The sequence below is a fragment of the Prorops nasuta genome, unplaced genomic scaffold, assembly GCF_024137725.1.
Source record: "Prorops nasuta isolate Cenicafe-Biocafe unplaced genomic scaffold, Cenicafe_Pnas_1.2 PNAS00019, whole genome shotgun sequence".
NCBI classification, from domain to species: Eukaryota; Metazoa; Arthropoda; class Insecta; order Hymenoptera; family Bethylidae; genus Prorops; species Prorops nasuta.
Window position 1 is genome coordinate 33,645 of NW_027116816.1, and position 24,370 is coordinate 58,014.

The window sequence follows — 24,370 nt, forward strand, 5'->3', positions numbered from 1 at the left end:
ATTCAGTATTATTATCCCCTGCATGTAATTAAATAAAATTATTCTTCCCCGGAGCATTGTACGATCAAAACATAACAGGACAAAATCATAATGCTACAAGAAAATATATATATATTTCATATTTCTCAAAATTTAACTTTTCAATCGTAGACGACATTCGTCAAAATTTCTATTATTTTACATCTCGTTTACTAAAAAACCATTGTTAAGTATCGTTGCATATAAAAAAAAGCATTTTTTTTTAACACGCTCTAATATCACCTATTTTTGTATTTCGGTATTCCAACAATTACGTATATAGCTTCTGTTTTGACTAGCATTCCTGAAGAAAAGGTTAAAACGGTTTAAAAAGCTTTGTTTGCTATTCCAATTGCAAGTATTTACAACGCTACAATCCGCGCTGCAACCATTTCAACCATTAAATTAACTGATTACAACGCAAGCTCGTTGATGAATATCTCTTGTAGATCGGTTCTGTAGTTTCTTTGGTTTCTTTAATAAACTTTACCATTGAATAAATCAAGTAAAATAATAACGTTTAGTAAAAATGGATAATGAGGATATTACTCCAGGTGATGAGCAATTTAGTGTTTTATTGGAAAGCTGCTTGCTAGCAGAAATTCAACGCATGGAAGAGGAGAAAGCAGGTGATATTCATAACAACATTAATAATTTTAGTTGTATTTAATTGAATATTTAACTGTTTTAATAAATTGTCAGAGGAAAATCGGGAACTAGCAGAACTGAGGGAAAAATCACAGGAAGAATTAAACGAACGAAAGAAATTAAGAGAAATGAAACACGATGAAATTAATTCATTACAAGTTTTAACGACTACTCTTTCACGGTAATTACGGAAAATCATGTATTGTGAGAAATATTAATTTAATTATCGCTATTATTGTTACAATTAAAGACTACACAGAGATATTAACCGAATTAACCATCAGATAGAATTAGTGAGGAATAAAACCGACCCTGAAACTCAACTGGAAATGCTAAGAATAACTAGGTTTCATGAAATGGGTGACAAATTTGACAAAGTGTGGGAGAGTTACAAGGTAGGTGCCATAATAGCAAAGATCTTAAATCATTTTTAATTTGAATACTTTATCTCTTATGTTTATTATCCTTTGTTAACTGGGTAGAAAAGATATGAGGAAATACCAGAATTTGTAATGATGAAAGAATCTGAAATAGAGTTGACAAAAATTCGTATTCAATATCAAATTCTAAAGTATAAATGGGAGGAAGAACAGAAAAGAAAAAGACTGAAGAATCAAATCGATTGGAAGAGAACTTGTATAGCGATTGTAGAGTTTGCTCAATCAATGTTAAAGCGAGAACATGATCAAAAAGAGTACGAAGAAGTAAAGAAGCAATACTATGAGGCTGAAATCGAACTACAACAGATTATTAAAAAAGTTTGTTGCATTCTTGTTTGTTTTCTGTATTATAAATATAATAAGAATTTTTATTAAATAATTTACATTTATATGTGTATATGAAATTATAAAGAAACACTTTGCGCTTCCAGGCTGAATCCATGAAAAAATTGCTTATACAAGAGGAAGAAGCAAAAAATGAAGAAGCCATATTTAAGAAACCATTACCATCAGTGAGCTTGAGCCAATTTAAGAAACGACGCGTTAGTGTTGATCAAGCCACTAAATTTGAAGGTATTTAATAATAAATATACTATGAACCAAAATGTTTTTACTATTAATAATTCTTTCACTTTAGACGTGATATCATTAAACTCCACGCTCCTTCAACAAATGTGCTCGAAAGAGACAGATTCAGTAATATCATCCTCTACGATAGAAAAGATTAAAGAGTCTGAGATGGCTATAGATGTTGAAGGCTCTAGTAGCCCACAGTCTACTATTGTGCTAGAAAAGACTGTTGCTACAACTGAAACCATCAATAACGTTGAAACAAATGTAGATGCGAATATTGGTGTCAAGAATAATGATGAAAGGGAAAAAACTGTCCCACTGATTAAAAGCAATTTTGCAGTTGAAGATAATAATTTAATTACTAATATAATACTTAATCAAAGTGATACAAATATAGCAAAGATTAATAATAAGACTGCTTATGTTTCAAATTTTGCTGATAGATCTGTCAGTGAAAATATCACATTTATTAGTCAAGAAGCACTTGGCACAAAGAATAGTGATTCTGTAATAATAAATGAAAGAAATGACTTTCACGATAGTTGCAGCGAGAGCTCAGAATTTTCTTTGAATATGAATGTAAAAGCTAAGAAACAGCAATCCAGCAGTCAAGAGCAACTATCGCAAACTTACAGCAACAAAGAAAATGAAAATACTGTAGAAGTTTTGCATTTACCTAAAGTTAAAGAAATTAAAAGTGTTAAAATCAATGTGTTCCCTGTACAGTGTAACTTCGATAATAGTAGTCTCTTCAGTGGCTGCTTTTCAAGTAACTATGAATTTTGTGAAAGCGAAATTTCCATGGATTTAGAAGATAATCAATTAATGTTAAAAGGTAAAAATTACATTTTCAATTTCTATCAAGTTCTATAAATTTCTGTTTTATTATATATTACATAATTGCATCAATGCAAAAATAACGATTACTGTAGATGAAGAAACATCAAAGTGCCCATCAAATATATCCTCCATTGATGATATCTCTGATAATGTTCAACACAATTTTAAGAATATTAGCAAAGCTATGGACACAAATAACAGTGATATAAGTGTTTCAAATTTGTCAGGTAATTCTTAGTTTTCAAATTTATTTTACACTCTCACCAAAAAGTTATTCAATAATATTTTTACTGTTACCATTTTCAGAAAAGTTTAACAAACATAATTTGTTTTAAGTTACAAAAGAAATAATTTTTGTTTATATGTATTTACTACTCAATAGTTGTTTCTTAAACAATATTTTATAATACAGTATATGGTTTTAACAATATAAAATATAATTCAATATAGTTACAAAGATGTTTCTTTTATTCTATCAATAAAAACTCTAGTCGCCATTAGTAGAATCGTTTAACGGTTCCATGGCTTTGGAACACCTGTCAAGGCATATTATCAGCTCGCAATGATTCGTGTGTGGAAACATATCAATTGCTACTGCTTTTACAGGTACAAAAGGTTCTCCAATGTATTGTTTTGAGGCTGGCCTTGCAAAGTCTACCAAATTTCTCATCGCCGCACGAGGGTTACAAGAAATATAGACAATTCTGTTTACTTTTTTCATATTTCGTAGTGTTGATAAAGCTTTTTGATCTACAATTGAGAACATGTTCTCTAATTAAAAAATAATAAGAAATTTAAAAACTAAAGGAATTTTCAACATACGCAAGCCAGCTCTCGGAGGATCTACGACTGCAATAATAGAAGACTTGGTAGCTCTGTGAATAACTGCTGATAAAATATCTTCTGCTTTACCAAGAAGGAATTCGCAATTTTCTATCTGATTTTCAATCGCATTTTGTCTGGCATCTTGGATAGCATCTGATACCACTTCGAGACCCAGAACTTCTCCACAGTACTAACAAAAATTATTCCAGGGTCACTATATAACATCTATAATCAATAAATCTTACAGTTTATTAGCGAACAAACTTTTGAAAAGCTGAGGCCAATTGTTCCTGTGCCACAGCAAATATCCAAGACTGTTGTGTCCATGGTTGGTTCTGCTAACTCAATGGCTGCTTTATACAAAACTTCAGCACCTAATGTATTGATTTGAAAAAATGCCAGGGGAGATATACGAAATTTCATTCCTAAAAGCACCTCTTCAATAAATTTTGCTCCACTTATATGTTCTATATTACTTTCACTTGACCCATTAGTACTTCTGTATTGAAAAGAAAAAATATATTGAATTGTGCATAATACATTCTCAACTGTGCATTGTAAGAAGTTTTTAACAGAATTACTTTTTATCTAAAGTATGAAGATACAGAGAAGTAACTTTTGCTTCAATACCCTTTCCATTTTCAAAAAAATGTTGAAGGTCAAATTTTAGCTTGTTCAAAACCTCGCTATTTAAATTTTGAGCGGATATACCTAATATTAACATTAGATGACCTCCACGTGTAGACCTTGCAGTAATCTGGCGCCAATGTCCGCTATGGTCTACTGGATTATAAGCTTTTAATTCATAATTTTGTACAAATCCTTCAAAAATCTATTAAAAAACATCTGATTTCAATTATCATAAAAAAATTTTAAATGAAATGTTACTCATATGGCAAAAAACTTTACTTTTACTGCTTCCTTCATACATTTTGGAATATGACAAAGATGATCTATTGGACCCACAGCTGTACATCCAGCTGCGTAACTAGATAAACGAAAACCAATTATAATTTTATCACCTTTCACATTATACCCTGCATTGAAAATATATCCATGATAAAATTGATTAAAAATAATTAATATAAGACATTTAAAATTCAAAATTACCAATTGTAAATTCACATTTATTTCTGTATTCTTGTGTGGCATCTGAGTGAAGTATAGGTTTTAACTCGCAAGGTAGGCCGTCATATTCCTTTGTTTGAGTTTCTAACCATTTTGATAAATCTTTATTTTCATTAAAAATTTGTAGACCAATCTTTCTTAGAATTAACTTCATTTCATTTTGTTTTTGCTCTAACTGTAATTCAGGAAATATTTATTCAAGTAATTAAAATAGTGTTTTAATAATAAACAATCTTACTTGATTTATATATGATACATTGCACAAAGGAATAGTAGAAATTTGAACTCTTTCTGATGGAGACAATCCTTCCTCATTTGTATCAGTCTTTTGACGCTTATTTGCAGTCTCTTCCTCTATTTTTCTTTTTAGGAATGGATCAGCTGCTGGCTTAGCTGGCTATAAAATTTGGATTATCAAAAACAAGTTATATAAATATTAATAAAAAAAAACCCAGTAATAAGACACTGGCAAGTACAGAAAAAAAACTTAAACCATTCCAAAGATAATACTGCATATACTGGAAACAACCTAAATTAAAAAAGATACAAAAGAATTAAGATTTACCTGCGCTCTAAGTGTTTTACTTTTCCATTGAATTCCATTAAGTACGGATATCGCTCGCAGTTTATTTTCTTCATTTCGAAAACACAAGTACAAAATATTGCAACCTTTCTTTAGAGGTTTTATTTTACAAGATTTCAGATCTAATTTTTCATTTATAAACCTCTTTAATTCTCCAACTCCATAATACTTAGGTAGACCTCTTACTTCTATTTTATACTTTTCTGATGTAAAGTCATCTCTATCCAGATATGCATAAGGATCATCATTCTTTTTAACTGTTTCATCACTTGACACTGGTTCGGGCTCTACCTTATTCATTTTTATTAAATACAATAAGGATAAGTATTCGGATGTTTAAAAACTTTTCTAGTACGTCCGGTACTGAGTATAAAACCACACGTTAACCTGTAACTCTTGTTCCTACCTCCTACTTCCCAGACTTCCCACTTCCCAGCAGTGATGCCAGAACTCAGAAGGTAGACCGTCGGTCTGGCATCACTGCTTCCCAGAGTTCCCAGTTCCCACACTTCCCACTGCTTCCCACCCACGTGTGCGCTGCGTTTTTTATCATTCAGATTACTTCAGATTCGCGATCTCAAGTAAATTCAGATGGCAGCACAGCGATGTAATACTAACATGGCGGAATCAATAGGGATAATAAAAAATTTAAAAAGATCTTTCATAGAAAGACAAGCAATATTAAATGCTAAGCATATTATTTCTTGTGGATTATTATCATATTGTGAAAAATGTGTTATAATACAAGCACAAATACGAAAACTGTCCATATGTCACTATACAATCTATAGAAGTATATGTATATCAGTAGAGGGAGAATTTTCTCGGAAAAATCCCTAGGCCAAAATTTGCTCGTTTGACATTTCTGTTTGAATAAACGTATATGTCAGTTAATTCGTAATTTGTATGCAAATAGCAAACATTAGTAAAGATATTGCCGAATAAGATTGTAGTCTGCATTCTGGTTTTAAAATTTTCTATGTATCACAAAGTAAAGAATTTAAATTGTTTTTTGCTTGTTGTGTATGATTAATTACCCAAGAGCATCATATAGTATATTCAATCCATCTAAAAATAAGTTTTTTTTTATTTTGTAGTTTTAAATGGTACATTTTGAACAAATTGAATTTTTGTTTTGGGTATTTCCTACCTGTTTATATCTAATTAAGGGGATCTACCACTGACGAAAAATTTAATTCAAGTTTATCTCCGAAAATAGTAAAAATATGAAATTTTTAGTATAGGTTGCATTTACTCGTTTAACAGTACTTAAGAGCGCTACAGGCTCAGAAACTCATTAAAAGCATTTTTTTTATGAAAATTATAAACAATAATATTTTGGAAAATATTAATAATATTGAAAAAAGGGCGCTGTAGCGCCCTCAAGAAGAGTTCTATGAGTAATTTAAAACCAAACAGAAGTAAATACGTCCAAAAATGTCAAAGGCTCTTTTGAAAAACTAATGCAGCTATTCGAATATAAAAATTGCCTGTTTTACCGACCGAGAAGAGTCGTCACGCGTTAGACAAAGACACGTATTATAAGTTCTCCCGCTTTAGTAGGGCTATAATTGCTCTGAAGTACTGTTAAACGAGTAAATGCAACCTATACTAAAAATTTCATATTTTTATTATTTTCGGAGATAAAGTTGAATTAAATTTTTCGTCGGTCGTGGATCCCCTTAAGTTTAAATGTGTCCTTTGTACTATCTACAGATCCCTTGTGAACAATTTTGTACGCGGCTTGTTTCCTATAAGAACGAGGTTTTTTTATGCCAAGTAGGTAATCCGAGTTCGTTAAATACTGTGTTTTATTTGTAAATTGCCCTCGCCAATACATGTTTCATATTAATTTCTGTCCAACCGATCCATACTTTCCTTATACAATTCTATGTACACAGTAGGAAATTTAATCGTGTGTGTGGTTCGGCTAGCACCACTCCACACTTTAACGTATAAACTGATATACTACACTATAGCTGAACTACACCCGAAACAATTTCTTGTTGGGTACTATGAATTTATTGCTGAAGGGAAGAAGAATAAATGCACGAAATATTTTCATTTAAACAATGTCCATTATATTATATATATATTTAATCCCACATACACACGGCACGTTGTGAACCTTCTCTTAAATATTAATGTAGCAATTAATAGCTAATAATAATAGTAGTAGTAATAATAATAATAATAATAATAATAATGGTAATGGTAATAATAATCATGATAGCTGTTTGGCTTTCATCGTAATAATTTTAATTAATTATCACGATGTTTATGATAATGATGATGATGGAGATGATAATAATAATAATAATAGTAATAATATTAGTAAAAGTAGTAGCAGTAATAGTAGTAGTAGTAGCAGTAATATAAAATAATAATCATATATATATATATATATATATGATAATAAGTAAACAATAATAAACATAATAACGTGAACTTATAAATTATATGTATATTTATGTATATATATATACTCATTATAATTATATGTAATATATGAATATGATATATATATATATATATATATATATGTATATATATAATAAATCATATAGTAATAATCATTGTTTTATAATATATATTTTATATGTACAGAGGGGTACAATATTATTATTTTTTATCAGCGTAATATTTATAATCGCAATGTTATATTTATTTTTGTCTGTATACATTCACAGTTAATTATAGATTACCGGCTCTTACTTGCACCAATTACAGTTAATAATTTCTCGTATCCCAAATTTCTGTAAGAACTAAACAGAGATTATCCCTTTTACATGATAAAACATCCCCGTTATCGTGCTCAGTTTTCGTACAGAAAAGAGCCAAGCTGATCGATTATTCGAGAAAAGCGTCGTTAAAACAATTCGAACTAATTGGAATAATCGACTGCAGTTTTTCTCGAAAATCACCCTAATACTCTGGTAGTCGTTTTGCTTTATTTTACAAAACATCCATTATAGTCTGGCCTCATTTGGAAAGAGAGTCGTGCGTTCTCCAAAAATTTCAATAAGCTTTCCATTTTTAGTTTGAATTAACCAATCTCAATTTGAAAATTATTTCTTCTCGTTCTTCTCCGGTAATATTGTAAGATTCTCAGCTTCAGACTCGCACGGCTCTTTCACCAGCAGTAAGCGTATCATAAATATTCTGTACAACATTATAATTACTTTAAATCATTATGCATCTTAAATATCCTTATCGTTACTGTTATTATCGGTAGTGTAAAATTGAAACTTTTACGTACTCTTATGTAGATTAGATTATTGCCTGCCCACTTGCGCGCATGCAGACCTTTTTATATTTATTTATCATTTTTTTTTGTTCCTTTAATCGATACATGTTCGTATAATTTAGTATGTCGCTATACGTATTCAGTTATGATTAGTAAGAATATGTAAAATTGGTATTTCATCTTATTTTTCTGTTTGCTTGTTTAATTCAATTAATCTCATTAAGCATCCACATAATTATTTAATATACATGGAATTGAAAGTGACTTATTTATTGCTTGTTATATTGCAAATTTTTTATCGCAAGCTGCGCCAAACCGTTGAATGTTCAGCTACTCCCTCGCGCGTCCCATTTTCTCGTATGTATCCCAATACTTCCATACGTTAAATTATAGAAATTTCGTATTTTTCGCTTTCCTGACTTTAGGTAGTTTATTATTTTCGTTTATATGTACGTGTGTGTGTGTGTGTGTGTGTGTGCCAATGCAAATGTCAAGTCATAAACTCCTATACGCTATTATAGAGTAATGGGTTCTTCAAGTATTTGGCGGATTTATGACGCGTTATTCGAACTGTAGTGTGTGTGTGTGTGTAGCGGACAACAAAACTGCTTTATTTCTACTAACGATGTCTCTTGTAAATGACGCGTATCATAAAATAGAAAGTCATATTAACGACAAAATTTAATACAGATTTCTGCGCTAATAATAATTGTCTGCATCTCTCTCGAGCTAAATTACTATCTCTATTATTTTTTTTTTTTCTTTATTTCTAGCATCACTCAGAACTCTTACTTATAACAATTTTAAATTGACTCGTGTATTATCACCTTTCATTGAATGATATCTTTTCTCGTTTTAAATCGTAAGAAAAGAAGATTAGTTGCTTCTACAAAAATAAGCTCATTATTATTGCAGCTTATATCTTTTAACATAAATTACAAGTATATTAATGTGTACTATACCAAAGAAAGTATAATAGTTTTTGAGCCGCCAAGTAAAATCCATTTTCAATCAGCGTATTAAGAAACTAAGATCTTATATAGATCAAGCTGATATGTCAATTTAAAAATCTATGATAATTGAGTAATTTAGCTCTCGAGAAACTGCACAAGGAAAGCTTTTAAACGAGTCAAAGAATCCTAAGAGATTTGTACACACAGTCTTATTAAAATATGTATCTAGATTCTTCTCTACATCGACGGTATAAGATTATTAGAGCCGTGATCGTGGCTTAAAGCTTATAAGCGAGTTAAAGAAAAATCTCAAGTTTTATTTGTATTTATACGAAAAGAGAACATTTTACACGTTAGCATTCTGATGCGACTCAGCTTTTGATTGATTTAGTAATACTTGTAATATGCAATTTTTAAATATTTGCTGCAGCATGGACCTTTTAAATAGAGTAACTTTTTTCTTTTTAATTAGCGTAATCGTTATCTAATAACTTATGTTATATAAAAACTTACTGAAGAGTAGGGACATGAATTTTACTAAATTATTATAATATAATAGAATGTGTAGTAATCCTTTGGTTTAAAAGAACGACCGCTGAACAGTTGATTTCATAGTCGTGAGATGTTGTATAGGTAACAGAAAAATAACATATGTAAACTGTTGAATAGAAATTCCTTAAACCATCAGTATTTTATCGCTTTTATAAAATAAATGTAACACACATTAAAGGAGTGACACCTTGAGAGGCGATATTTTCACTATCAATTATACTTTTATAAAACGCGGGGAGTTTCTCTCCTACAAAATATGTACAAAATCGAATTAATGATAAAATTTGAGTGAAAATATAGAAAGAAAATATTTGAATTGCTGGAAAGAAATTTAGTAGTGTCACTTGATATAAGCTTGCAGGACGTGATTAGTTAACAAAATGCTATTAGATACTTTATGCATTATTTGTTCCTCTCGGGAAGAATTAACAATTGTTAATTATACGTGTACCTGCGTATCTGAACGTGTGCATGTGTGTAAATTACATTATTATATAGCTACAATAGTTATACATATTCATTTTGTGTGTGTGTGTGTGTGTGTGTGTGTGTGAGAGAGCGCATCTGCGATCGCGCGCCTGCCTGTAAATGTCTGCATGTGCATATAATATAGATCTATATGTACATCCATATCGCACGGAGTAAGTTTTTCCTTATACGCATATCTAATCCCCGTAAAATCGTTAGGTTCTGCCTATGGTTTCGATTAGAAGATTGTGATTATGTTTCGCTACATCTGCTGTTCTTTTAGAGAAACACTTTGTTTCTCCGAAATAAATGATTGAAAAATTGTCCAATTTAGCAAGACCTCTCCTAATATTGGCAGTTAATTTTATAAGTAAACACTGGCATTAACGAAACGAGCCTAACGACTTTGTCGGGTCTCTTCACGATCAAAAAACTTAATAATATATATACCGAGATTATCTATTATCCTTCTTAAATCAGATCGATCAAACAATAACATACGCTTTTTCTTTTAGACCGTGTAATGAACGACTGCGATTAGTATCAATATGAATAATATGTATAATTAGCATGAATAACTGATATTGAATTGATGAAAAATTAAAGACTTTTACATGTCGTTTTCAATTTTACATTCTTGCATGCGTACAAAGCACGTTTCTATATCTTTGCTCATTGTTTGCTTTCCTTTGTACAATAGTTTAAGGAAGCCTGCAATTCAATTGGTTTTACATCCTACGATGTAATAAAGATGCCAATTAAATAAATATGACTAATGCATTCATTTGTATAACCGTCGGATTTTAACAACATTCCGAATTTGTTGTTTGTAACGTGCGGTTTAAAATGAAATTTTAATAATTGTGTCTATCTAACCAGCAATTACTCTTGCTCGCGCGCATCATACCATTTATATATCGCGAAGAAGCAACGGGGGCTTCGTGTCTCTTTAAACATTTTACTTATTCATTTCAATCGTCATTTTATCCATATAAACTCGTAGGATGAACAGAATTATGCCTTTTCTTATCAGAAGCGGTACAATATTGAAATTAAAGAAACTAGTTTTACGTGAAATGTCTGTGTGTATATAGCAGTTAGGTCAATGCTTTCCCGAGTAAGTTTCATGGATATTTACGTTTATTTCGTTACTCGTAAAATTATAATAAAGACTATTGTTTTGAAAAAATGTTCTCGCGTGTATAACAATATTCATTTGTGCGTACGTAACTCCATTTTTAATCGTGTAAATAGCGAGTAAGTATGACCGTAAAATAATTTTATTCGTCGAAACAATGGAAAAGCTTTTTGCGAAAAGTAATGCTTGCTTTATGACAATAGATACGAATCGCAAACAACTTTAACAATATTTTATCCCGTACAGAGGGAGGCACCCGAAAGATTTATATTAAATGCCTCGTTAAAAGCAGTTTTTCTTCTTTTTTTTTCACAAGAATGACTAAACGCATCCGAAGCTTGGTAATGTCAATAAATTTGCAGACGTTCGAACAATCGTTCAAACTCCAATTGCATAAGCTGTTTCTTCAATCTTCTCTAGTCCAGGGAAATTGCATTTTTAATTCGGCATTACATATACTCGTATAGTGCTGTTAGATTTGCGTAGTGAGGTATTTAATGAGAGATTTATTAGATATCAATAATATACTTAATTTTAGTTAAGTAGAAGCTGCTGCTGCATAACTGACTGACTGACTGGCATACGTTCAATTTAGTAATAACGCTTCGTCTTAGACTAATATTCGATATTGCTTGCTTTTTTTTAATGTTATGTCAAATGATTGAACGATGTAGGAATTTTCAACATTATATCGCGGTGAAAATGTGGAAGTACATGATCAGAGTTGCAAAATCCCGTTATAGTATAATAACTCGAATAAGTATTATCGGACCCTTTCGCATACTGATTTATTTATACGTCTACTAATTATATGTATATGAGAGAAAAGTACACGTGTATACATATTCCGTCAAGTCTTACTCAATTGCCTTTAATATTGCCAATGCACTTAATTTTATTGAATTTTAATAAGGTGTAATTACATTATTATTATGAGACAATTGATTCGTGTTTTTAAAAAATGGACATGGTGAGATAAAATATTAGGCATAATCGTTCGAATTTATCCATGTGTATGTGCGATGCTGTTGTTACGTCTGAAAATTTCTATATTTCTTAGTAAATTCTGATCGTCGTATAACGCTTCCATGTGTGGAATAATAATGTAAAATAATTAATATCCCCCGTAGACTCTTTATAACACGAAATATCTCTCATTTTACTACTCTCTCTCTCTCTCTCTCTCTCTCTCTCTCTCTCTCTCTCTAATCCTTCCCTTCTTCGACAAACAAGCACACACACGCACAAATACGCATGCAGCACGCACACACGAGCACGCACACACATATCTTTCTTTCTCCCTTATCTGTGTTATACGTTTCAATTTCAAATATTGTATTTATTATTTATTTATACGTGTGTGTTTAGTATATTTATATATTTATAATAGCGCGTGAAGCGGTCGAACTCGACAATGAGCGATCGTTTCGTACCTCCTTTTGCTTTTCTCTTATTGAAATAATTAACTCATTCTTCTCCGCGTGAATTCATATTTCACGTTTAATGTTTTTTTTCTTGAGTTTTGTAAAAAAAGTAGAGTAAACGCAGAGAGCTTGAAAGCTCCATTCATGGCAAGCTCGTTCCAACCACGCCTCGCGCATCCTGCTTCTCTCACGATCGGTCTTGATCCAAAAATTACAATACAATAGTAGTATATTAGCTTTAAAACATCAATCATTATATATATATACAAATGCATAAAACAATGTCTTAATATCTCTGTTATCTCTTCATAATCCTTGTATTTCGTCTTAATTGCTATGTATAGCCATAATATATTTCTTGTTTTCTTACTCATTCAATATGTATATTTATATATATATATAATTTATATATATATATATATATATTTTTTTTATATGCTAGTTGTAGATATAGACGTAATATTTCAATTTTTATTTATTTTTTATATTTATAAATATAAACGCGTGGACTGTACTCATATATTTTTGTTTCCTTCCGTTTTCTCTCTCTCCCTCCCTCCCTCCCTCTCTCTCTCTGTCTGTCTGTCTCCTTCTCTTCCTCTCTTCACTCGCTCTACCTCTATACGTCTCTTGCATCTTACGTCGGCGTTTTCCTAAACTTTAATCTTCATCTCACTTTATTATTATTCTGCCAATATTTAACTATGGTTTCTTTGTATTTAATAATAATTGATCGAATTACTTCCTCAATATATATGTACATTTACATATAGCTAATCTCATCGGAGGATGTGTGTGTGTGTGTGTGTATATATTCCGGAGAACCATTGGCAAGATGGTAAAAGTCAAATGGTTTTCCAGTGCTCGTTACAATTCACGCAGTATCAAACGTAAGCTAACTACTACTGAACGGCAATGTTTTGCATCTCGCTGGCCTGAGAATCGTCTGATTCGACAAGGAGCAACGCTCCGTCTCGGATCGAGCGTATTGCCTTTCCAAAAGATTGTTCTCTTTTTTACGCGAGGAAATGTTTATAACATAGGTAATCCCGTTGGAGTGCGCGGGAGGGATTGCCTAAGGATCGAGTATGGAGCGATGAATGTCGATTATGGAGAGGGACAAGCATGTCCCGTTCTTGTAGCGCCCGCGAGTTTGCTTCCCGATCATCCGCATCCACGGTGGGCCGAAAAATTTCCTCGGATCGCGCTTCTTTTCCCCCATAGATGTATACGTTGGAGCCACACCGAGCGTTATTATCATGCTAAGAGCGCGTGATCGCCTCTCTCTTACTTTTCCTCCATTGCCCCATACCTTGCCTTTTCCAGTCTTAACTTAAATCTATATGATGAATCGCGTTATATTTTACATTCTTTTGAGCTGGTGTTATATCCTTAGTGTAATGTTCACTTTTGTAAAGATCATCACCGGTGCGCGTTATTCGATCCATCTCTTTTCTTTCCTCTTATTTATTATATGTACCGCGATTGATACGTGTCGCTCCTTAATTTCGTGCTGTAACTGGTTACTTTAATTCAGCTGGTGCAGGCTATTTAGCTTTCTCAGCTATGTTGATGCACCGATCGTGTGTAATTCTTATCGAAATATAACGAAATAAAAGCGAGAACATCAGGATGGTGAAAACTTTTGAAACGGTATACAGAACTATAATTGCCAATTTTTTTCTTGTTGCTATATAATTAATGTACTCGCGCGCGAGTACTCTTTCACAAGACTGCTCTACCTAGCAAATGTCACGCGACATTTTCTTTCTTTTGCAATTGCCAGGGTTTTCTGGTAACCACGATTGGTCCGGTGCAGGGAATTTTTGTCTTGTCTTTCAAAGTGGAGCGAAACAGTTGCTACTTGTTCAGTTCCAAAGAAGGGAGAGAGAGAGAGAGAGAGAGAGAGATTGCATAAACACAAGCCTATATGTATACCTTTTACCCAGCTCTTATATCTCATCTCCAAGATTTTCTTCTTTCCCTCCCTCTCTCTCTCTCTCTTTCACGTATATATTATATTGTAGAATAAAATAATCTCGCATCCTTTATACGCACCAACCTAAGGAGACAAGGTGTATCGATTAGCTACGCTGTTTTACGTGCTTGTAATTTTTCTTATTACTCGCCGTTACATTTTTGTGGTCGTGTTAAAATATTGCTAACCTTCGTAAGAATTGACTCATTTTCCAACGTGCACGTCCACGCACGCATTAAAAAACAAAACGGCCGCTGTTCGACACAACACGCGTCCCAAATTTAAACACATCTTTTTTATTTACCCTGTGTTGTTGAATACAATAATAACCGTACTATAATTGTCGTACATATATCCGTTCTTTATAGTAATAATTTATCGCACGATGATATTCATTAGCAAATTTAATATTAATAATAGTTTAATAACGAACAGTTTAATTAGCGTAATAACAAAAGGCGAATATCTGGTCGAACGAGTCGTGTAGATTAACAAATGGATTTGCTTTTCTTGTGGAAGCAGATACGGCGAAGAACAGTTAGACACAGATTGCGAAGCACTGCGTAAGATTAGTACCTCTCGTGACCGGTATTACACGGAAAATTATTGAAAATTCAGCAAGAAGACATCTGTACTTTAATCGGATTGCTCGATTATGCGTAGGAGTGATTAACTTGACCCTTCCAATAAAATGTTTCCGATGAAAATATAATGTTATACTACACGAGGTCGATTTTCTCTTTATCGCTCCATCTGCCGTTTTTATCTCGGCACGAACTTATCCTAAAACAATTGGAGAAATCATCGCGTTAGAAGAGTATGTATCTATACGCGTCCCATTCTTTTTCTTCCTTTGATTCTCAAACTTGACATTTTTTCTTGAAGAAAACAAGGTAATTATATATACTGTACTGTACTGTACCGACTTCCTCCTCCTCCTCCTCCTCCTCTGTAAAAATTACATTTAACAGTTGGTTCTCACGTTTGCGTCTTTCCTTTCTGGGTCTTGTGAGATTTTAAAAAGAGTGTACAATGCTAACGTAGCCGTGTGCGTATGGCTAAGAAGTGTAACTCTTCCCTATTTACTTATCCCTCTCGACACGAATTGTATTCCTCTCCCTCATTCGTATATATAGCATTCACACACGCAGGCACTCGCACAGGCAAATTCACATCCCCTTCGATCCTACTCAAGAAAAATTCTTTCCGCACATCCAAACCTCTCCGCCACTTCCTCATGACACATCCAATTATATACCATGTCATTATACGAGTTTCCAGTTTTCTTCAAATATCGGCGCAAAACCAGCATTTCACTGGTCACCCACCAATCAACTCTGTCATTGACTAATGCTCCTAGTGTAAACTGCGGACGAACGATGTATATATATATATATATATTTATTTCTTTATATATATATTTATTTATGCACGTACGTTTCTTGTATGTATAATTAATTAATAGTTTAGTGTGTACATTATTTCTCCGTGTATGATTTCGAATCACGTGGTTCATCTGCGGTGTTTATTACACACACAAACACACACACGCACGCACAAATATATATATATATAAATATGTATAAATGTGCGTGTGCGTGAGCGTATGTATGTATACATATACGTACGAATTTCGCTCGATGCAATATGTGTGTCGATGTGTTTGTTTGCGTGTGGCTTTAAAGAATCAATACACGTACAACGTACGTGAACCTTGTCAAGATTTTTTCATTGGTTCTATATACGCATTGTAATAATTGAATCGATAATTTATTAGCGTGTAAGATGTATGGTATGGTGGGTTAATGTAAATAGTTGATCGAGAAGCTATAGGTTGCCGACTATTCGACGGACATCTTTCGGCGTAAGTCGGGCCATAATTTCAACGGTATTTTCGATCAGACGCGAAAACGAGCAAATCGGCTTATTAGATCGGAGACTGTTTCAGCCACACACACAAGGAAGAATTTACACGCGCTCCACTAGCGCTGCGACCTCCCACTCGATGATCTCCACTGATTTGAAAAAGCTCCTTCTTCTCCTTGCTATTTCGCACACATTCTCTTCTATCTACTGTTTAAGGCCAGCCCTTCGGCTCTATCCCCCCCCCTCCCTCCCCCCAACCAACCTTCTTTACCCTCGGCCACTCGTATAGCTTCTATCAAAACTCTTACTTATGCGGATTTAGCAAAGTTTGCGTGGCTGACTCTCCTTTCCTCGCTTCGCTATCTTTCTTGTAGGCTCGCAAACATCGCGCAGTGCAAAAGAAGAATAGAAATGGTGTTCTTTTTGGGCCCGCTATGTACGGCGCAGCGGTGGAACAAGAGGAAAGGTACTTTGCCAGTTTCTAGCTTAACTTATTGCCATTCAAACCCGAGGAGCACTGTGTCCTTCCGCATACGTTGTAGCCTTCGCGAAACAAAGAAAAGCCGAATCCTTTCAGCTAACGCCTAAACTGCCTCTAAACTCTCTTCTCGAGCGATCCCTTCAATCTCCCGCTCTTTTTTTTCTTGTTTTTTTTTGTTTTTAATCAACCGCTCCTTTGTTTTCCCCTTCCCCCGACTAAATTATATTGCTTTTTTGCTAGTCTATCCTCATAAAAATCTCTCCGCCATCTTTTCTCTTCTCTTCTCGCGCCTGATCTCGAAAGCCGAGGAAAAAAGGCTCTACCCTAATATAAGTGCATTATGCGCTTGTATCGGTGAACAATGCACCGTCATTGAATTAGTTAATTATAATTGCCATAATAATCGTATAATAATAATATTCGTATCTGAATTGGTATCTTTCCTGCTTCCATTTTTATCTTAGATCCTATGGTCATACATTATTGTTTGTTCAGTGTTTGTGTGTGACTATGTTTGTGTGTGAGCGCGCGGTCGCGCGTATGTAAATATCTGTTATAATTGTTCGATTTTTGTCTGTGTTTTTATATATTTATATACATGTATATATTCATACACGTACATATATTTATCTTTTCTATATGGAATATATAATACGTACCTATGTATTTATTCATATATGTACGCATGTATCATATATATATATATATATATATATATATATATATAAATAAATAAATAAATAAATATATATATATATATATATATATATATACGTGAGAGCGCGCGTGTGTGTGTGTGTGTGTGTTCATATATACATGTATATTTATATATATATTATATCTAGATATATTTATGCTCATTTATTTATTTATTCTTTTATTATTTGTATAGCCTAGACTTAACCGCTTAATTATTTAGCAAATCATAATATTAAGTTAATTCATTATTATATTATTATTCTTTTATTAATATCGGAGAACGGGCTGGCGTCAATACGCAGTTTCGGTCGCAGCTAGTCTAAAGTGCGCAGCTTGTATATTTTATTCATCTTTTTTCTTCTATCTAGCCTTCTTCTCCATGCATTTTCAACTTTTTACGAACTTTGTCTCGTATGCAGCTCTTTTCTAAGACCAGGCATACTCCGTTAAAGCTGGCTTCCTGCGCCCCCACTTCCAACTCCCCACCTTCTCTAACCGTATATCGCATCAGTGTTACCTTTATCGAGCCTCTATTTACTTATATTCTATCATTCGTGTCATTTCGTCGTTTGAACGCTCCGCTGATTCTGCCTGGTACTCGAAAAATCGATCAACCTTTCTCCAGCATTTCACCCCTAACTCTTATTAGCCCGTTCTCTTGCGCCTTTAGAATTCTCTCGTGCCCACAACTTTAGTACGGAGAGTATCCTACGTGATCGGTTCCTGCAAGGCTGCCACAATGCTCGTTGTAACGTCAGTTGACCGTGCTGCGCTCTGCCCTCTCGTCCATCCTACATATAGACAGAAAACGGAAGAGATATACTATATGCGCACACGTGACCATTCCATCTGGATAAATCGTTCGTCTCGCTCTTGGCGTATTATATGTGAAAGAGACGCGTGTGACTAACATGAAATAATATTTATAAAAAAGACTCACCTGTTATTAGGTCTTAACAAGGCTCAATGGTAGCCGTTGGTGAACGCCGCTGGTATCAGAGGACCCTGCGAACAGTCGATACCAGTTATTAAAATGAATTTGTCAATTAATATTTAACAATGTCCATATTAAAGAAAAATAATACACGTACGCGTATCGATTGAACGACGATTAACATTCGATCATATGGCGTATAGTAGATCATAAATCAACATATATGATTAATAATGCAAAAGAGAATACCGCAATAGCAATGGACCAGTTGTTACACATGCACCTTTATGTGATACGCCATGTTCGATAATTAAATTCAATGTGTCGAGTAAAACTCTTACAAAGGTTATATGTATAGGTATATGTGAAAGGTTCTCGTAGGACGATGGGATAGACTTACGGGACTATAGTTGAGCGGGGCGCGAGAAACGGCGATTGCGGGGAAAGGAGTGGTTGGGGGTTGTGGGCTGGCTGCAGCCTGGACGTAGCTAGCGACTGCTGACGATTCCGCGGCGGCGGCTGCTGCTGCGGCTGCTGCACTCGAACTGTACATATCGATAGGCCCTGGCGAATTGGCAGCGGGGAAAGAACGACCCTGCGGCCCACCGTGACCTCCTGCTGCATGCGGCGACGCTGGTGGAAATCCGGCCTGGGCTGCTTGATAGTTGTTCATCACTGCAAACAAGTCCACTCTGAGCGTCGACCTTCTCAATCTCCATGCATTAATCAATTTTCACACAAACAGTCCAAAAATATCTCCAATCCAAATCAATTAAATATTTCTGCATCCTGTCGCAACAAATATTCCGTAGAATATTAAACGCAACATTTATTGCTTCAATTATACATTTCTGAGAGTGAGAAATGTATAATCGAGCCGACAAATTTTCCGTGCAATATATTCTACGGAATATTTGTTTGCGACGGAATAGAGAAATACTCGATTTATTCCAAGATAGTTTTTTCTCAATGTCCTATATATGCATGTGTACGTTACTCTAAATGAGATATCGATAAACTGCGCACAATAATATATACATTTTTCGAGTACGTAAAATGAATGAAAATTTTGCTTCTGCTTTACCTCTACTTGTACCAAATATCGTATAAATATCGATCTCTGGAGCCGCACCGTAATAATTATGCGGGACTACGAGTCTCATGACGATCCCTCCCGATTTCAAAGAATTTCTACATCGATGCTACGATTATTCCATGTATATATAAATATAATCGCTTAAGAGCGCCGCAGCAGATAGGTGCGATTTACCGATGACTAAATGCAGTATAGGTATATAATACTTTTATCTGACAAAGCACGAAAAGAAAGGGGTATTGTTGTATTTGAAGGAAGTACATTTTTGACGTGTTATATTACATTTGAAAGAAAGTCAGCGCTCGGATTTATGGTTAGCACGATAGGGGTAGAATAAGAAGAGAGTGGGGTATAAGAGCTAGCGAGCGAGGGCAGTGAGAGAAGACGAAGGAGTAGTTGCGGGGTGCTATAGCTATAGGATAGGGTCGGAGGTAGGGCCTTCCGTGCACGGGAGGAGGAAGCGAGGTACGCTAAGAATTCGAAACTCGCTCGGCGAAGAGAAGAAAAGGAGGCGAGGAAGTATGACAAACCGAAAGTGCTCGGCGCACAATCTAAAAACCCATTCAGCTTTTAAACTCTTGACAATGGCGGCCGGCTACAAAGTTTTCTGCCGTTCCTGCAGGAGGAGGAGAGTGAAGGTCGTATAGGTGGGGATGGGGTAGGTGGATGTTGGATGGTTCAGAGGGGGCGGCACGATTCAAAAGTTTGATTTATTTGAGAGGAGATTGCGAACGGCACGGGGCGCGTTGTGTGCGCCAAGAGGATCCGAGCAGATTGTGGATGGGGAAAGGGAGTAAAAAATAAAAGAGAAGAGTTGCCCGTCTCTCCACCACCACCAGTGCCGCCGCCACCCCCCGTCGTATTTCGCTGCCGGCATCTCGGCGCCCCACATGTGTGACACTTTCCAGTCCCCCCTCCTCCTTTTTCCTACCTTCCATACCGAACCCCCGTCTCCTTTCTTCCTTCGCTACCCCCCTCCCTCCCCCACTTCCCGCACACACTATCTCGATCACCAAGCTTCATATAGGGTTGCAGCATGGTTCCTCTCTTCCCGCTCGAGCGATGCATCTCGATCTCGACTCTCAAGCTTCTCAACGTGTCTTCCAGAAATTAGACGACGCGCGTTCTGGCTCGAAGCTATGCAAGAAGCTGCGCGGCGACCGACGTCGCGACGATATATCGACGAAAGTTCGAGAGAGAGAGTTTCCTCGTCCAAAGCTGCGTACCCCAAACCGAAATTCTCGAGGAGAGAAGGAAATAAGAAAAGCGGTACTCGCGCGCGCGTCTTATCGGAGGAGAGAAAATAAATGAGCGCGAGTCCGACAACTTAATTGTGCTTTTTCAAACTTTCAGCGCCGTGGCATCTATTGTACCTTCGAACCTAACTTAAATATATTAATTATTAGGAGAAATGTACCAAGAAACACAGTATTTATAAACCCACACGATTCTCTCTACTCCGAAGAACCTGTATAATATGATTGAAGAGAGAATGGGGGAGAGTTTATGCAACGAGTATTATTATAGTTCAGAAGGCGTGAAAGTTGAAGAGACATACCAGAGAGGGCTTGCGTAAGCAAGGGCGTGTTGTTGTTAGGCGTAAGCTGTCCGTTGGTAAGGTCCACTGAAACATAAAAATCTCATCACAACTAATTCGCACTGAGACAAACGAGCAAGATTACTTTTCATCGTTAAATTCTTGTTATTCGTTATTATTCTCGCTGTTAATGAAAATGATAACGGAAATATTCAAAAGCAACATAAATATAAACTTATGATAACCCGTGACTTTTCCAATGTGTTGCTCCAAGCTTTATCGACAGATTTGACCATTTTTAGCTGCTCGCTATCGAAAGCTTCTAAGATTTAGCCGAGGCAGCTAAAGTGGTTTACCGGAAATGGGGCTGATTGCCAATATCGACCTGTCCAAATCTGAATAAATATTAATAACAATATACTTGCCGATCATTCGGACAGGATCGTTTCGTTGGTAAATTATATCAATTGCTCGCGCAGTTTTCCGACCTTTTTATTGCATTATCTCGACGAAGCGTCTATATTGGCTATTTTTATCGGTAACTCGAAAATGACGTTAGACTTTAAGGATATATAATATGTGTGTCGGCTATTCGAGCATGGAACAAACGATCGATGACTGCTGGAGTGGTAGTCGAGAGCGTAGCACTTGTAGCATCGAAATGCAATTCGCCCTAATATCCATTTCCAAACGTGGGGACCAGCAAAGCAGGAACGTATATGAATCGAGGTAAATTATGAGGAATGAGCACGTATGGGTAAAGGACAAATAAAGTGTGTGTTGTCAAGTGCATATATATATATATATATAGAGAGAGAGAGAGAGAGAGAGAGATAAAAGAGCCCTGAATAGATGATGGAAAGTGGAAAAAGACAGAGAGAAAGTGAGAATGCCATACTTGGACGATTATCCAGTTAATATATATAATTATCGACCTTTTACGTTTTTCTTGTAAAGCAGTTTGCTGGATTTGTTGGACTGGAGTGTCGGTATTCTCACGCCCGGAGCCACGATATAGTTTACCAGCGGGATCCCTGGCATCAATAATAAATAGGAGCAGAGCTTAAAACTGCATTATAGAGCAAGGGGAGACTGATTTCGAGTCGCGATCGAGGCTTAACGTTTATTCGAAATAATGCAATGCACTATTGAAAATATATGCGATCCAGCGGATATATGCAGCTGCGCTAATACTTGTTGTTGTAAATGCTCTAATTTCCAATGAACACAAAACTCGGCACCAAGTTTTTATACCCTGTGCGTATATACTTGAAGAAATTGTGTAAACCAGTTCCAAAAGCATATGAGATATTTCTTACTCAGGGTAATGTGAAATCATTGATTTTTCCATTAATTCAATTACATGAAAAAAGCTATTGGTTTAAATAAAAAGACATTGATACTTGTTTGATTGCTCATCAAAAATATAAATAGAAGGAAGGTGTATGCGTGTGTATATAAATGGAATAGATTTATTAGTGCTTATAAGCGATGAGAAATAAATAAACGATTCGGAAAATTCGTTTATTCCAGGAGTGGAGTTTTAGCAGTGGCAACGAAGCTAACGATAGCGGTGCTTGAACGAAAATGAAAGGTAGCTAGATGAAGATCTCATAAAAAGTTTAACGCTGCCCGCCAGCCTTTTCGCATGACAGTCTCTCATTCTGCGGGAAATTCTCACGTGGGGAACATCATACAAAAGGTTTTCAAAGGAAGGGCGAAGAGGGGGATGTACACGGGGATACTGCAGCCGTCAGGAGTAAAAGCGGATTATACTCGGTAACTTTTACTGCAGGACCGACAAAGCCGCTGCACAATGCGCGTCAAATGGCAAAATTGCTTTCGTTTCGTAAAATCGTAAAGGAATGCTCGCGCCCGAAACCGAATGGATGGAGGAATCTCCGTGATCTGGAAATGTAAACTCGCGCAGGGAGACAAACCAAGGGCAACTATATAAATTATATCCAAGGATCTTGCTTGAGAATTATGTGCAGGATTATCGGAATGAGTTGAACCAATAAAATTGGAGAAAAGTCGCAAATGGACCCGTATATATGTATGTGCATGTATAATTAATAAATTTAGGATAATATTTTGGCCAAGAGAGCTGCTTTACTGTAAAAGAAGCAAGAGAGTGAGAGTGAGAGAGAGAGAGAGAGAGAGAGAGAGAGAGAGAGAGAGAATATAAAGCCTATTTTCTATACATATACTGCATATATAGTTTGGAGGGATTTTATTTTAAAGCAAAGTTCCTATTTCACAGATATTTCGGAGATTAAACGAATAGAGGTAGGTTATACATGTGAAACGGATTATCCAGGAGATTTATCTTTAGAAATTCGCGTATATATGACGGACAACCAGTTGGGGAAATGGAACGTGTTTCTGATATGTCGTTAACGCGAGTGCGAAGGATAAAGCATCGACTCAGTTGAAACGGATTCGATGCGTTTTCACGTAGGAATCTCGTTTCGGCTGCATAACCACGCCGCTGATAACACGGATACTGCGTGGATAGGGAAGAGGCTTCGATGAACCATAAATCTTCTATCTACGTGATTTGTATGGGGCATCACGGCGTTTAATGGTGTGGTTTGTCTCTACCGTCCTTCGATCATACCGGAACTTCGGACCAACGACTGCGTTCGGCTACAATGCTTTTGCGCGACTGCTGCTCGACTTTTACAACTTTCTCCTTAAAAACGACAAACATGGATACTACGTCTCCTTTATATCCGAAAAAGGGCCAAGATATAAAACTAATCGTACAAACAGCTTTACCACCCATAAAATCATATCGAAAAGCTTCGATCCCTGTGCGATCTTCTCGTTAATTGTCATTTCTATTAGATAAATCCATGCATTCGGCAAATTATTGCACGTTGAGATGTGCTCGTAAACGGCGATCACTTCCGGCTTGTGGGTGTGTGTGTGTGTGTGTA

The 24,370-nt window shown here is 35.3% G+C and overlaps 3 protein-coding genes across 7 annotated transcripts in view; 1 reads left to right on the forward strand and 2 right to left on the reverse strand.

The window, feature by feature from the left end:
* Nucleotides 1-171: 171 nt before the first annotated feature.
* Nucleotides 172-2,939, forward strand: LOC136780418 (putative leucine-rich repeat-containing protein DDB_G0290503). 3 transcript variants are annotated; one of them, XM_066738754.1, is made up of 8 exons: nt 172-647; nt 721-847; nt 917-1,061; nt 1,149-1,424; nt 1,538-1,679; nt 1,744-2,514; nt 2,612-2,746; nt 2,826-2,939. In XM_066738754.1, exons 1-8 carry the CDS (start codon nt 548-550, stop codon nt 2,852-2,854), a joined length of 1,725 nt encoding a protein of 574 aa, XP_066594851.1. In that variant the 5' UTR covers nt 172-547; the 3' UTR covers nt 2,855-2,939. The 3 variants fall into 3 exon arrangements, with proteins under 3 accessions (XP_066594851.1, XP_066594852.1, XP_066594853.1); XM_066738755.1 differs by lacking the exon at nt 172-647 and having other exon boundaries at nt 720-847; nt 951-1,061; XM_066738756.1 differs by lacking the exon at nt 172-647 and having other exon boundaries at nt 722-847; nt 1,154-1,424.
* Nucleotides 2,753-5,528, reverse strand: LOC136780417 (tRNA (uracil-5-)-methyltransferase homolog A-like). Its single transcript, XM_066738753.1, has 8 exons — nt 5,038-5,528; nt 4,711-4,869; nt 4,455-4,647; nt 4,254-4,381; nt 3,926-4,176; nt 3,609-3,843; nt 3,342-3,534; nt 2,753-3,269 (listed from the first exon to the last, which is right to left on the reverse strand). Exons 1-8 carry the CDS (start codon nt 5,353-5,355, stop codon nt 3,007-3,009), a joined length of 1,740 nt encoding a protein of 579 aa, XP_066594850.1. The 5' UTR covers nt 5,356-5,528; the 3' UTR covers nt 2,753-3,006.
* Nucleotides 5,529-17,919: 12,391 nt separating this feature from the next.
* Nucleotides 17,920-24,370, reverse strand: part of Rbp6 (RNA-binding protein 6) — a 509,520-nt gene continuing 503,069 nt past the window's right edge. For 2 of the 3 annotated variants that reach the window (XM_066739196.1, XM_066739197.1), the window contains exons 13-16: nt 21,450-21,515; nt 19,196-19,470; nt 18,802-18,866; nt 17,920-18,652 (exon numbers count right to left, since the gene is read on the reverse strand). In XM_066739196.1, coding sequence (XP_066595293.1) covers nt 18,825-18,866; nt 19,196-19,470; nt 21,450-21,515 — 383 coding nt within the window. In that variant the 3' untranslated portion in view covers nt 17,920-18,652; nt 18,802-18,824. The remainder of the gene's footprint in view (nt 18,653-18,801; nt 18,867-19,195; nt 19,471-21,449; nt 21,516-24,370) is intronic. The other variant, XM_066739199.1, reaches the window with a different exon arrangement.